The sequence below is a fragment of the Lactuca serriola genome, chromosome 7 (assembly GCF_051521515.1).
Source record: "Lactuca serriola cultivar US96UC23 chromosome 7, Lser_US96UC23_V15, whole genome shotgun sequence".
Classification (NCBI taxonomy): domain Eukaryota; kingdom Viridiplantae; phylum Streptophyta; class Magnoliopsida; order Asterales; family Asteraceae; genus Lactuca; species Lactuca serriola.
The window spans coordinates 47753398-47767121 of record NC_136414.1 but is presented as its reverse complement, the minus strand read 5'-3'; the positions used below and the strand labels follow the sequence as shown (position 1 = coordinate 47767121).

Below are 13724 nucleotides of genomic sequence, written 5' to 3'. Positions count from 1 at the left end.
GACACATAATTTTTAGTCATGCTTTTGATACCACATGCATGCATTGATGCATATATCAACATCAATGATAAAGAAATACTTTATAACTAGAATTGAAGATGCTTATCAAGTAAACGTACTTGATACTAAGTAAAACTCTTGATGATTGAAGAAGTCATACTTCATTTTATACTCTTTTTAAAGATGTGAGAATATAAACATCATCTTCCTTATAACTGCCCTAAAGATTCTTTAAGGGCCATATGGATACAAAAACATAAAATCGAAAGAATCGATAACATCATCTTGTTTCTAACATACCGTATACAATAACAAATTACAACAAATCAGAAGACATATACACAATTAAACCTAAAAATAACACACATACACCAGCACAAACTTCTTTAACTATATGATCAATTTTCACGGGCAGTTCTGGTTTCTGCCCGGACCACCATAGAAAATATAACTCCCCCAAGCACCATTCTTTCCCGTTTGCACATCATAACAATTTGGCTCCTCGGTGAAAGTTTGTATGTCTTTAGGAACCCTTAAACTATTTGACCCATCGACAATTTGAACATTTCTAAAGTAACTTGACTTCCCGAATCCTTCTTCGGGAAAGTGCCCGCTGCCCATTTGGGTGGTTGTGTGCTGCCCGTCTGAGGCTGAGTTGACCACCTCTCCTCCCCATTGGATCATTGATGCACTGTCGGTTAAGTAAGAAAATAGAGATGCGGGCCAGTATCCGAGCACTTTTCCATTCCCAAATTGCATCCACCAGTTTCCTTGCTCGGGATCCTGATCAATTTTATTTATTTAGTCACTTAACTTGTTTTGAACTGATTAAACAATTATATTTTGTTGACAGTGTAAAAAGCACTTTCCGTAGATACCTAGTGTTAAAGTACAAGAATAAAACAACACACCAACTATTATTAAAATAATCATAATAAAAGTAATAGTTAGCGACTAAAATAAAATAAAAATGTGAAAGTAAATTGTGTTTTCGGTATTTTAATTAAACATTTTGGGTAACCACATGGGAGAAAGACTTTTTTATGTGGTAAAAAATATTATAGTTATTTAATCATTATAGAATATAATTAATTGGTTAAATCAACAAAAGGATAGAAATTTGTTGTGATTTTCTGCAATTTGTCTTGTTAAGTTGAATTTCAACATTAGACACAAAATAAGTTGAATAGTTGTTCTTTTGTGTACGTACTAAGTCATTGTATTTACCGAACAATGTTCTACTCAGGTCAAAAAGTTGACTTGTTGACCTATTCAACGAGAACATTTTGTTAATATGGCGTCTATGACCTTAACCATTTTATGATGCGTTAAATACATGTCAGTAGACGCCATGTCAGCAAAACTTACTAAACATACTGGTTAAACATGTGAAGTGAACAAGTTAACGAGTGACCTAGATGCGATAAATAAAAAATGTTGTTATTTTATGACTCTTTATACAAACCTCTAACTATATTAAACACTAAAAGAATGCACGACAAATCTTAAAATATCATGTTAATTTTTAATAATCTCCCGCTATAATTGACATTAAAAAATGAAATTCTTGTCATGGAGAACAAACGTCAAAGATTCTCTATGTAACTTCCATTTTTAAATTAATTATACTTCCTCCTTAAACGAATAGTTCAACCCATATTACTTTTTAAATATTTTCTTTTCAAATCAAATCTTGTATGTATTCACACAACATTATAATTATAATTTATAATAATGTTAAATGTTTAAAACATATAGCGATAATAAGAACATTACCTTCCAAACAAGAATGCTAATATCATATTGGGAACCATGGTATTTAGAAATAGGAGAAATACTAGCCCCCAATGCTATCTCATTGTTAATTTGAATAAATCCTGAACACAGAAGGTTGTAACAGCCTGTAGCTTGATATGCATCACTCTGCCAATATTTTATAGAGTAATTAATTAGGGCCCACAGTCGTACAATTTCATCAGAATCCTATGCAAATTTATCCATTTTTTTATTTTAAATTCACATCCAATCATTGATAAAAATAGATGAACTTACAGTCCAATATGTGAAAAATCTCGTGTGGTTATCCCCATAAAGATCTGGACTAACCTGATATCGTCAAAATGTATCAAAATTAATGACATGTCATCGTATAACAGAACAAAACAGAACAGGCTGCACTGTGTTTGACAGGTATTCGAAACAAAACAGAACAAGTTGTACTGTGTTTGACAGGTATTCGAATGGGACTCAGACCGACAAACATCGCAATGTTTTGTTCGAACGAAATAGGGGGAAAAATGCGAACTTGGTCTGGATATCTCGTTTGTGAAAAAGACGTAAATGCCCTTGTTATCAGTATTGTGAAAGGTAAAATAGTCGTAGAAAGTTTGTCCAGTTACCTGCCAACCAACTTCAATACTGTTGAGATCGGAAGCAAATGAGCCTCCGAGTAACCAAATTTGAGATAAACTGAATTCATTCGATTGTTGTATTTGTGGGTCCCAAACATTCATGGTTGCCTTTGCCCCATAAAACTCTCCTTCAACGTATGCAATTGCATGCTAAATGATCTCCAAAATCAAAGATAACACAAGCAAGATTCAGTAAAAGCAAAAAGGTATATTTATTTATTTTTTTTTTAACTAAAAAGGTTAATTCTAGTAAGATGTAATGTACATGAATTGAAACTCGTGACATGATTCAACTGAGTCGACCAGGTTGTGATGTATAGTGTACAACTCACCTGATGGCCACTTTGGTTGATGAGGTCGAGATCTACAGAAGTTGGATGTGCGACAGTGGATTGACTGGTTTTCTTTCCATATTTATTGATCGAAGAAGCTCTGAGAATGTCTTCTTTCTTTGTTCTTCTAATTGGGATTGTTCCTTTCGGACAATTCCCATTTAAACGCCATAATTGAGGAATTGTTTCCTGCTTTTCTGATGATGTTTTCATGCTCTCGTAATTCATCCCTTCCGGATGAAAATTTGGCTTCATCTATAATTAAAGAAAGATCGAAGTGTTCATTGATTAGCTTTAATTGAAATTGAATTTTCCCCCGATTTTAAATGGAATCAAGAGAAAAAGAGACAGAAAGACCTGAATTTGATGATTTTTGAGAGAAGGGTGATCAAAAGCTGCTTGATTTGAGATATGAACACAGTCGATGATATCACCATCTGGGCTCTGTTTAATGCATTCAGAAAAATTCAGCAAATTGACGAAACAAAAAAGGAGAATCAGTGATATATAAAAGAGGGAAAGTAAGTAAGTAAGTAAGTAAACCTTGATCGATTTCATTGAAGGTTTGTTGAAACGATTCAAATGCTTCATAACCTGAAACCCATTTCCGGTAGCGTAACATAAACGCGCCGTCACGAGAAGACCGAGCACCACCGCAAAATTCACCATCATTTTTCTTCTTTCACACACACAAACACAATGGCAGTGAAATTGTGTACGATGGGAAACAATATAAGGTTATCCTGATCACATCTGCTGTTCATACACATCCATACACAACAAAATTCACGCACCAAGATTTTTCATGGGAATCAAACAAAAACCGTTGACGCTTTCTTCTGTTACCCTCGTGATTGAGAGAGACTTGGAGGGTATAAAGGGAAACCAAAATTAAAGCAAGAAAAAGAAAACCAGTGAGAATTGAAGAAATTATAGATTGAAATTCGAAGATGAAAAAAATATATAGAAGGCCAGCTATGTTGTTTGTCGTTTGGCAAGTGTGGACCTACGACTATGCCACTGGAAACTCATTGACGAATAAATTCTTCTTAATTTCATGGTGGAGGTGGAGGTGAAGGTGTAAATGATTTGACATTTTACCTGAATTTTTGGGGGATCTTTTTGTTTGCAATATGTGAATCCAAAATCAGAGATGTTAAAATGCATCGTCTTCTTCTCAAATGGTTTTGAGATTCTTGAGGGAGGAAAGTGTAAAATTTATTTATTTTTGGAGTGTGGTGGTGTTAATTTTGTGGGTTTTCAAAAAGGAGGATGATCATTGATCACTTTTTGCATAGTTGTAAGTGAAAAATACATAAAACATGTATTTTTATGATACTTTTAGAAGAGTTATATGCCAAATCATGTAACAATGATTTGAAATGTCTTTATTATGTAATAAAATATGTTTTTATATGAATAAGCAATGTTGGTTTGTTTTAATACTAAAAAATAGAGATAGGTTACATGTATCATGTTTAATCGGTTTAAACGATGTTGGTATAACATGTGTCGGGTATATAAATTGGTAAATAAGAAAATATTGTTGAATATTGAACAAAACATAATTGCATGTTTTGATCATGTTTTATATTTTAATCTTACAATAAAATATAATTGCCTATTTGGACTAAAATTTGTTTTATTATATAAATTTTATAAACTATAAAACTTTGTAGTTTGAGATGATTTCAAAAACTATAAAGCAACAACAAATAAGAACCATATCTAAATATGTGTTCCGTGTTTTATAGATATAGGTTCAAATGATAAGTAAGATTAGTATGAAAATTGATATGAACCACGATCTAATATAATTCGAAGGTTGTGATTATTTTCCAAATTAGTCTATCAAAAACATTCTCGATTTTTTTCTACATATCATAAATATTGTATGAGTTAATATCCTAATAATATAGAAAAGAGCACTTTATCTCTCTAAAATTTTTTTAATGTTTAACACACATATTTACTAAATCTTACTCCACGGAACTCGAACCATTAACCTCTTAATTCCTTAAGGGAGGCACAGAATTTCAATATCTTGATACTGCTAGGCTAAAGGCTATTTGGTTCTCCAATTAAATAATATCTATGTCTCATATTTATTATCTATTTTTTATTTTAGAAGTCTTCATTCATCAACTTTGACCTTAAATATTTTTGTTTTTAATATATAATAATTGATGCAAAATATATGAATGGATTGTCTTTAAAATGTCTTTTCATTGTTATAAGTTTCATCATGTAATTTATAACACAAATAAAATTATTTAACGTCAAAGTTGGAGAATAAAGATTTTTCAAAAGTTAAAAATAGACGATAAATATGAGACGAATTAAATAATTAATAATTTATTATTATTCACTTTGTATTTTTATAATATACTGCATAATGCCTTCCCCCATAATCCAATATCTTACGTTTTAATATATTCAAAATAAATAGTATATAGACATTTAAATTTTTAAGACTCTCATCAAATGCATTATTCTTTATTCCCTCAAAGTCAATATTGGTCATAGATTTTGCTAGCCCATTTGCATACTTTGAAGCACCTCAAAGTCAATACTGGTTACATGCCTAATTATGTAACATCGGTTTGAAATTTCTTTATTATATATAAATATGGCATGTTGCTTTATTTTAAAACTAAGAAATGGAATATTTTACAGGCAACATGCTTAAATTAAATGATTGAAAATGTTTGTATAACTATGTTATATAAATAAAACATAGCTACATATATTGGTCTTGATTACAGTGAACTGCATACTTTGATCTCACAATGTAATTTGCTTGTAAATTTTGTTTAAACACTATTTTATTATATAAATTTTAAAATTTATAGAACTTTATTGATTAACTATGTTTTAAAAAAACATAAAGTAACACAAATAAGAATTAGATTTCTCATGATCATTCCTATGATCAAAATATCATCCTTAATAAATGAAAATAATTTTGACAAATGTCACTCTCTTATTAACTTGGATACATGTCATTTTTTGGTATTTTTGAATTATTGTTTTTTCCATTTGTTATTTTCTCATTTTTTTATATTTTTTTAATTAACACATCATATTTACACCTCAATTAATAATTGTTTTAATTGAAAATAACCAATAAATTACAATATTAGTATTCATATAGTATTTAATATATTTCCTTTTAAATTCAAATTTTAAATTTTAAATTTCAAATCTAAAATTGCAAATTTAAATAAAATTTTATTTAAACTTTCATATTTAATTTTTTGTTTTATCAAACACGTATAACATACGGGTGTCACATCTAGATCAATAATACAGGTAAATTAAATAACAATTTTCAATAGGGTAAGAAAAGTGATAAGATTTAACCCATGGACAGTTATTATAGATTCTCACTTTCTTACCATATACCACAAATAGTAAGTTCCTAAGAGTAGTGTGCTCTATTGGAATTATTTTTTCCAAATATATTGCCACAAAATCGTTATCACCAACGTTGTTTAAGAGTTTTTTAAAATTATTTTTGCATTCCTTAGATATTTTAATTTCATTTTCATTTGTAGTTGCCATTTAGAAGCACATTTTCTATCTCATATGAGCTTATCACACTCGTTTCAACCAATGCACACATTTTCTAATGGATAAGATGAATATGTGGTTGTCTAAACAATACCTAATTATGTAATTTAAACTCATAACATCAAAACATCCATTCAAAATATCTCGATAAAGGGTTTCAAAATATCTAGATATAGGGTTTGAACACATGAAATTTCATTTATTTCGATCTTGGAATTGACAATTGTACCCTTCATCTGTATCCTATGTGCCAAAATTTGGGAAGTGAGCATTGAGTAGCCACAGCCCACATGTTCATTGTTAGACAATTGCATTTAGTGACGGTTGTCCTTGTTCTACATATGAAGACAATAATGGGAACACCACAAACGCAGTTCCTTACAAATTATAAATAATGGTATGTCATATCAATTCCAATCCATGTCAATTTACGATGTTGCCACTAATGTACATGAAGTTTAGTGTTTAATATAAATCTCGTTGTTACTATTGTCTTTTGTCTAGTAATGACAACTTTTCATGAACACCAGTAACTTTCAATTAATTAAAGGTAGATTATAAAGATTGGAATATGTAAACACCATTGTTTTAATCAAAATAACTCTTTGATTATATGAGAAACTCTCTCAAAACTCACAATATTACAATGTTTTCCAATGATCATAACTCGACCTAAAACCAATGTATATATACTCCTAACTACCAACTTGTAATTAAATTACAATTAGGAAACTAGAAACCTACTTGTTTATGATTTCCTAAAAACTAGGTTGCTATTACTTGGTCTCTAAGTCCTACTCGACTTAGGATTCCAACAATCACCCCCGAATCTCTAAGTCCTTCTAGAGAATTCTTCAACCCAATCCGTATTTAAAAAACGGACTCGTCGCTGTCGTCACGTTCCGAAAAATCACCGTCTTGTAATTTTTGGAGTCGTTCCGGACATTCAGAAGCAAAATGACCCGGTTTGTCACACCGAAAACAAATTATCTTAGATCGATCCTTTTCCTTGTTTTTCCGATTTTTGTCGCAACAAAAATTATATTTTTTGCAATCAGAATTAGAATTGGACAGTTTATTGGGCCGATTGCTTTGAGAAACCCTATTATTCCCTTTGGGCCCGCCTGATCCGCCCGACCCGGATAACCCACTAGATCCGGATCCAATTGACCCGCCAGTCCCATTAAACCCATTCACTTCACTCGTTCCTTTCCACTTTCCATTTTCCTTCGTTCCCGACGAGTTACCTCCACCATCGGCGAACAGGACTTTCGATTCTTCTCTACCGTCATCCGCTTCCTTCACCCTCTCCTCGTAAGCTTTCAACCGACCAACAATATCCTCGTATCCGATGGTCTTCAAATCAAGAACCTGCTCAAGTGACGCCACGATATGAAGGAACTTTCTGGGTACGGATTTCAAAATTTTCTTCACCATCTTCGATTCTACGATGGTTTCTCCCAGTGACGCCAATTGGGAGGCGATTCCTGACAATTTCCCGGCGAAGGAATCGATTGATTCTTTCTCTGACATCATCAATCTGTCGAACTCAGAATTTAGGGTTTGAAGTCGGGCTTCTTTCACCCGATCGGCGCCAACGTGCCTCGCTTTGATCGAGTTCCAAAGGTCTTTTGCTGATTCGACATCTCCCAACTGCATAATCAAGGATTCTGGTATTGCTTGGTACAATAATCCGATTGCCAGGTAATTTTTTTCATCATTATCGTATGTTCCTGGATCAATCGATGTCCAAACTTTGTGAATTCTGAGCACTACTTTCATCCTCAATGCCCAGACGGTGTAATTGGTAGAAGTAAGCATTGGACATACGACTATGGTTGTCCCAACCTCCTTCACTCTCACCGGAGGAGGCCCTGCACCATCTTCTCCATCCGACATGTTGACCTGGTAACAAACTTGTTTTCACAGCCTTTGGTTCCTTGGCTCTGATACCAATTCTAGTTTACAAAATGAGAACGCAAAACAAAAAAATAATCAAAATCCACTCTTTGATTAAATGGAAAAATTGGCTCAAAACCAATGTTTTACAATCTATTCTCATAATCATAAACTCGATTATAGATAGGTATATATAGACTAACAAACCAACTTGTATTAGACTAGGAAACTTATGACCAACTTGTCATAAACTAAACTTTCCATAAATTAGATTGCTTGGTCTCCAAGTCCTCATCGACTTAGGATTCCAACAATCACCCCCCCCCCCCCCCCCTCCGACCTCTTTAATAAGCTTGTTCCGAAAGCACTTTTCCACCGAACAACAAGACAAGGTCACGACCACCTTTGTCGTCTTCCGTCACCCGCAAAACGAGGCGAATCAAAGTTACCCGCTTTGATGTCTTCCCGTTCGTTTATTCCGCGCTTCCGGTTAGCCGCTCTACCTTAGAACAAGATCGATCAAGAAAAATTGAGGTTGTTGTTGAGATGCTTCAACTTGCGCTCAAAAACAATCCATACCCCTTAAACCAAACTCGGTTCCCGTTGTGTCTGCCCCACAGCGAAAGGCTACGGTATTCTTGAAACCAACTCTCAAACCGGCACCGTTTTCACCTCGCTTTGATACCAATTAAAGATTGGAATATGTAAACACGATTGTTTTAATCAAAATAATTCTTTGATTATATGAGAAACTCTCTCAAAACTCACAATATTACAATGTTTTCCAATGATCATAACTCGACCTAAAACCAATGTATATATACTCCTAACTACCGACTTGTAATTAGATTACAATTAGGAAACTAGAAACCTACTTGTCTATGATTTCCTAAAACTAGGTTGCTATTACTTGGTCTCTAAGTCCTACTCGACTTAGGATTCCAACAGATTACGATCATCTTAAGTAAACTGATTTTTTTAATCAACTGAAATTTAGAATCCAAATATAGAAAACTAGAATGGGGTTTATGTGACATATAGATTAGCAGTTGTAATAGTTTTCTTTGAAACGATTTATTAGAGAACAATTTATAATCAATATAGTTTTTAAACAATTAAAGGTTTAAAATTTTGATTGTACAATATTTGTTGACCGATGGTGAAGATTCACTACTAGGAAAATGATATTAATTTTTCGACAAACAGGGGAACTTTTATTTAAAAATAAAAATAAAAACAAAAAAAAAAAAAAAAAAAAAACGCTAGCAAGACAAGAAAATAAATAAATATATAAGGCACCGAATATAGAAAACCAATTGCACAAATAAAATGATGATAAAAAACAAACAAAAAGTTGATTTGTGTGTTAGAGTGTCATTTTCCAAAGGTTAATAAATGATTACATACCACCGTTGCTTTGACAATGGGCTTAAAACGTCTCAAACAATGTAATGGGATTTAACAGAAATTATTATCAGATGTTTCTAAATGCTTTATCAAATATTTTAAAATATTCATTAAATTTTTTGATGATAAATTGAGCAGAGCAAAAATATTTTACTGAACGAATGATAGAAAAGGCTAGACAGATATTCAAATTTAACCGAAGAATTTTAATAAACAAATAGGTTTGAATAAATGTCAACCAAGTGTACAGAAAATCATCTGATTATCTTATACAATCTGATTATTAATGCAAAATTAAACTCCATATATATATATATATATATATATATATATATATATATATATATATATATATATATATATATATATATAATAATTATAATTGTTGCCTTGTTGGTCTTTTGGTTGGGCTAGGGAGGAGAAAAAAACAATACATTAAAGGGCCTCATAATGAATTTTCTATATTACTAACCCAAATCTTTATCAAATTTATTAGTCTATTCTTTAAAACAATTAAGCAATTAGCCCATTTATAAATATTAGTTGCTCAAATGCTATGATGATGTCTATATCCTCATTCATCTTAATAATGAGCATATACAACAACACATACATACATATCCATATGCACATGGGCCGAACTAATACAATAGGCTAAGCTAACATATGGTCTAGCAAATCTATGTTATTGATACTTTTTTTCGCTTAAGTAACTAAATATAAAAACTATAGAATTGAATGTTTATATTTATTAAAGACATGATTTTCTTTCTGCCGACATAAGATATTTAATTTTGTGTAATTTGTTGACATAATCTTTGAATCGAATTATTAAAGATCGTTGTTAGTGGGAGGTGGGTGCCCTAACATCTTCAAGACCAAACAAAAAAAAAAGTAAAATGGTGCTTTTTGATCTTCAAAGTTCAACGTCTAAAAAGTAAATGTTGGTTTTATATGAATTTATCCATTATACAATTCCAAGGCAAATTTAGGCAGATGTGTACTTTTGTTTTATTATAATTTTTTAAATTGTCATTTAGTTTTTATCTTTATCTTTGATAAAGATAAATTTATAGAAACGATTCCTATAAAAATATTTAATACTAGTTTTTATGTTTGAGAAAATTATAAAAAAATAATCTAATATTTAAAACATTACATAAATGGTCTTTTGAAAAATATCTAATGTTTTTTATGTTTAAGAAAATTATAAAAATAACCCTTACAAAATTATTGTTTTGTTATATTTTTATAACATTATCAATAAGTTCTTATCTTTGGAAAATTTACCGAAGTGGTCCCTATAAAATTATCTAAGGGTTCGTACGCTTGAGAAAACTACGCAAATTGTCATTGTCTTTGAGAAAATAATGAAATGGCCTCTTCAAAGTTACCTAATAGTCCCTATGTTTGACAAAATTTTTAGAAATAGTCTCTACAAAGTTTTTGTTTGATTATATTTGACAGAATTGCAAAAATGGTCATTGTGGTTGTCAAAAATATATGGGTTTAGTCTAAAAATGTTTTGTGGTACAAAAATGATCCAATTTTGGATACCTTGTTCATTTTTTGTCCAAAAATGTTAACTTTAACATCTTGTCTTGTAACACCTTGTTTCCAGGTATTCGTTTTATACCCTTAATATGTGAAATGTTTGTAAATGGGTCCCTTGTAGCGTTTGAAGAAAAACGCATTTTCAGTTGGACGTTATGTGTCCATTTGGAACGCAATGCGTTGGGAACGCTATGCGTCCATTCTGGATGATATGTGTTCTCGGTTTGGACTAAAACCCTAATATTTAGGGTTTAAACCATATTTAAACATCCATAACTCTCATATCTTATCCCTTTCATCAGCCTCCAGCCACATTCCATCCCCAAGCAAACCCTCATCCACTTTAGAGCCTTCTTGAGCATTTTGTGTGTGTTTTGGTAACCTTGAAGGAGAGAGGAAGAATAGAAGATGATCTTGGAGGAGTGGAACACTTTGGATCCAAAATCACATCATCTTTTGGCATTATTTGGAGGTAAAAAGCTCTGAACTTGTCTAAGAGTTAATTAGATCTTGTTTAGGCATGAAATGGTGTTCTTTTGGTCCCATAAGCTTGGTATTATGAGTATCGATTAATCTAATCCATATAAGCTGTCCTTTCATACGTTTTAGAGCATTTTGAAGCATAAAAATGTGATCTTGGTTGCTAATTTCTTTCCATGCATGAGTTAAAATGTCTTAATGGGTTAAGTAGTTGGGTTTTTTGTGTTTGGGCACATTATGGCCATGCAAAACCATAAAGTTGGAAACATTATGGTTAATGACGTTAGTTTAGGGCTAGATCTGGAATTTGAGCAAAAGAGGATTAAGCTCTTAATGGAAGAAAAAGTGAACAACTAGAGAACACTATGTGCTCCCCAGAGAACGACATGCGTCCGAGAACGTATGCGTCTGTTCTGGACGCTATGCATTCTCAGCTGGGTTGACTTGTTAACTTTTGACTTTTGACCAAATTTGACCTAAGGGTATTTTGGGTACTTTGAATTATAGTTGAGTTTGGTAAATTATCATTGAATAGGTGTTCAGTAGAGCTGATTTGCAGAGTAGATATCTATTTAGCTATTTTCCATCTATTTGTGAGGTGAGTCTTCTTACCACCTTAAGTGCGCCGAAGGCACCAAGAGCGGCCCACTGTATTGAATAGAATGTATGCTATTGTATGACTTTGAATGATGTGATTGCATGATTTATGTATAGAGCTAATATGGGCTCGGAGTCATTATGGACTCGGGGTTGATACGGACCCGACACAACTTAATGTTGTTATTTTGGGTTGATACAGATCTGGGGGTTAATACGAACCTGACACAGCCACGTGTTGTTATATATATTGTGTATGTTGTATGTGGTATTTTGGGGAAGCTCGCTAAGCTTTATGCTTACAGTTATGTTTCTGGTTTTAGGTGCTTCTGGTACAAAAGGAAAGGGTCTGTCCTGATCGCAACGCATCCACCCATGTTTCGCATTTTCTTTAAGATTTGGATTTATACTCTGATGATTTACCTTATTTGACTTACTTTGTTGTATTTGTTATGAATACTTCATGGTTTTACAATTAAATTAAAATTGAAAATTTGTATCCATGTTTTTAGGACGTTACAAGTTGGTATCAGAGCCTTGGTTTGAGGGATTCAGACACACTTTTGGGTGTGTCAAAACTCAAACCGAGGAAATGATAATCTTTTAAAAAAATCAAATTATGAAAAGATTTTTATTAAGTAAAAAAAGGGTGCGATGCGTGCAATCAGTCCAGCTCAAGTAAGTGGTTCCCAAACTACCCATGTCTATGTATTGTGATTAGTATGCTTGATATGTGAATTGCATGCTAGAGTAGGGCTAAGGATATTTTCAGGAATCATATGATAAAAATTTCCTGATTTGCATGATGCCTTATAGCATAGGAAGATTGGATGCTATGTATTATTTGGGATTGATATCGACTCGGTTAAATTTCTAGGTGTATGCTTTCAAAGTTTTATACGATTAGGATTATATATCCCTAGAATGATCGATTTTTGCCTTATTTCATGTTCCTTGTTTGGTTGTGGACTTAGGGTAGAGTCATAATTCGACAGTCTATGTGATCCCATTTTGTGTATAACTTGCATGCATAAGGAAACTAGCGGTGTTGATTGAGATTCTCGGTATTGCGAGCGGTGGGATTGATGATTCCTATGAGAGCCTAGGATGTGTATGCTTTCTAGCATAGGATTGGTATATAGTACTAGTATGGCGACTTAGAGGAGTCAGAACGGTTCTTAAGGAAGGTATAAATTGGTGTGGAACGTAGTATTGGGCCCGTACTACTAGAAGAAGACGATTTGTACTTGAGACAAGGATAAACCTGGAGACTCTAAGGAGACCTATATAATGAGAATTCCCTCGAGTCTTATGCTAATTGTTTCTATGTTGTGTTTTCATTTGAGGATGGTGATGACTATTCGAGGAGGAGGTTTCCGTTCAGGTTTTGGTTCTGGCTTTGGCTCAACCACAGAACCAATTGATGAGAGGTTGTGTGAGCTTATTGCGGTCGAGGTTACTCGTGGACTTT

The 13724-nt window shown here is 32.6% G+C and overlaps 1 protein-coding gene across 1 annotated transcript; it reads right to left on the bottom strand.

The window, feature by feature from the left end:
- Positions 1–184: 184 nt before the first annotated feature.
- On the bottom strand, positions 185–3747 carry LOC145061164 (protein neprosin-like). Its single transcript, XM_079008563.1, has 7 exons — positions 3287–3747; positions 3101–3187; positions 2744–2998; positions 2400–2561; positions 2053–2106; positions 1777–1923; positions 185–783 (listed from the first exon to the last, which is right to left on the bottom strand). The coding sequence occupies exons 1-7, from the start codon at positions 3413–3415 to the stop codon at positions 406–408; spliced, it is 1212 nt and encodes a 403-aa protein (XP_078864689.1). The 5' UTR covers positions 3416–3747; the 3' UTR covers positions 185–405.
- Positions 3748–13724: the final 9977 nt, after the last annotated feature.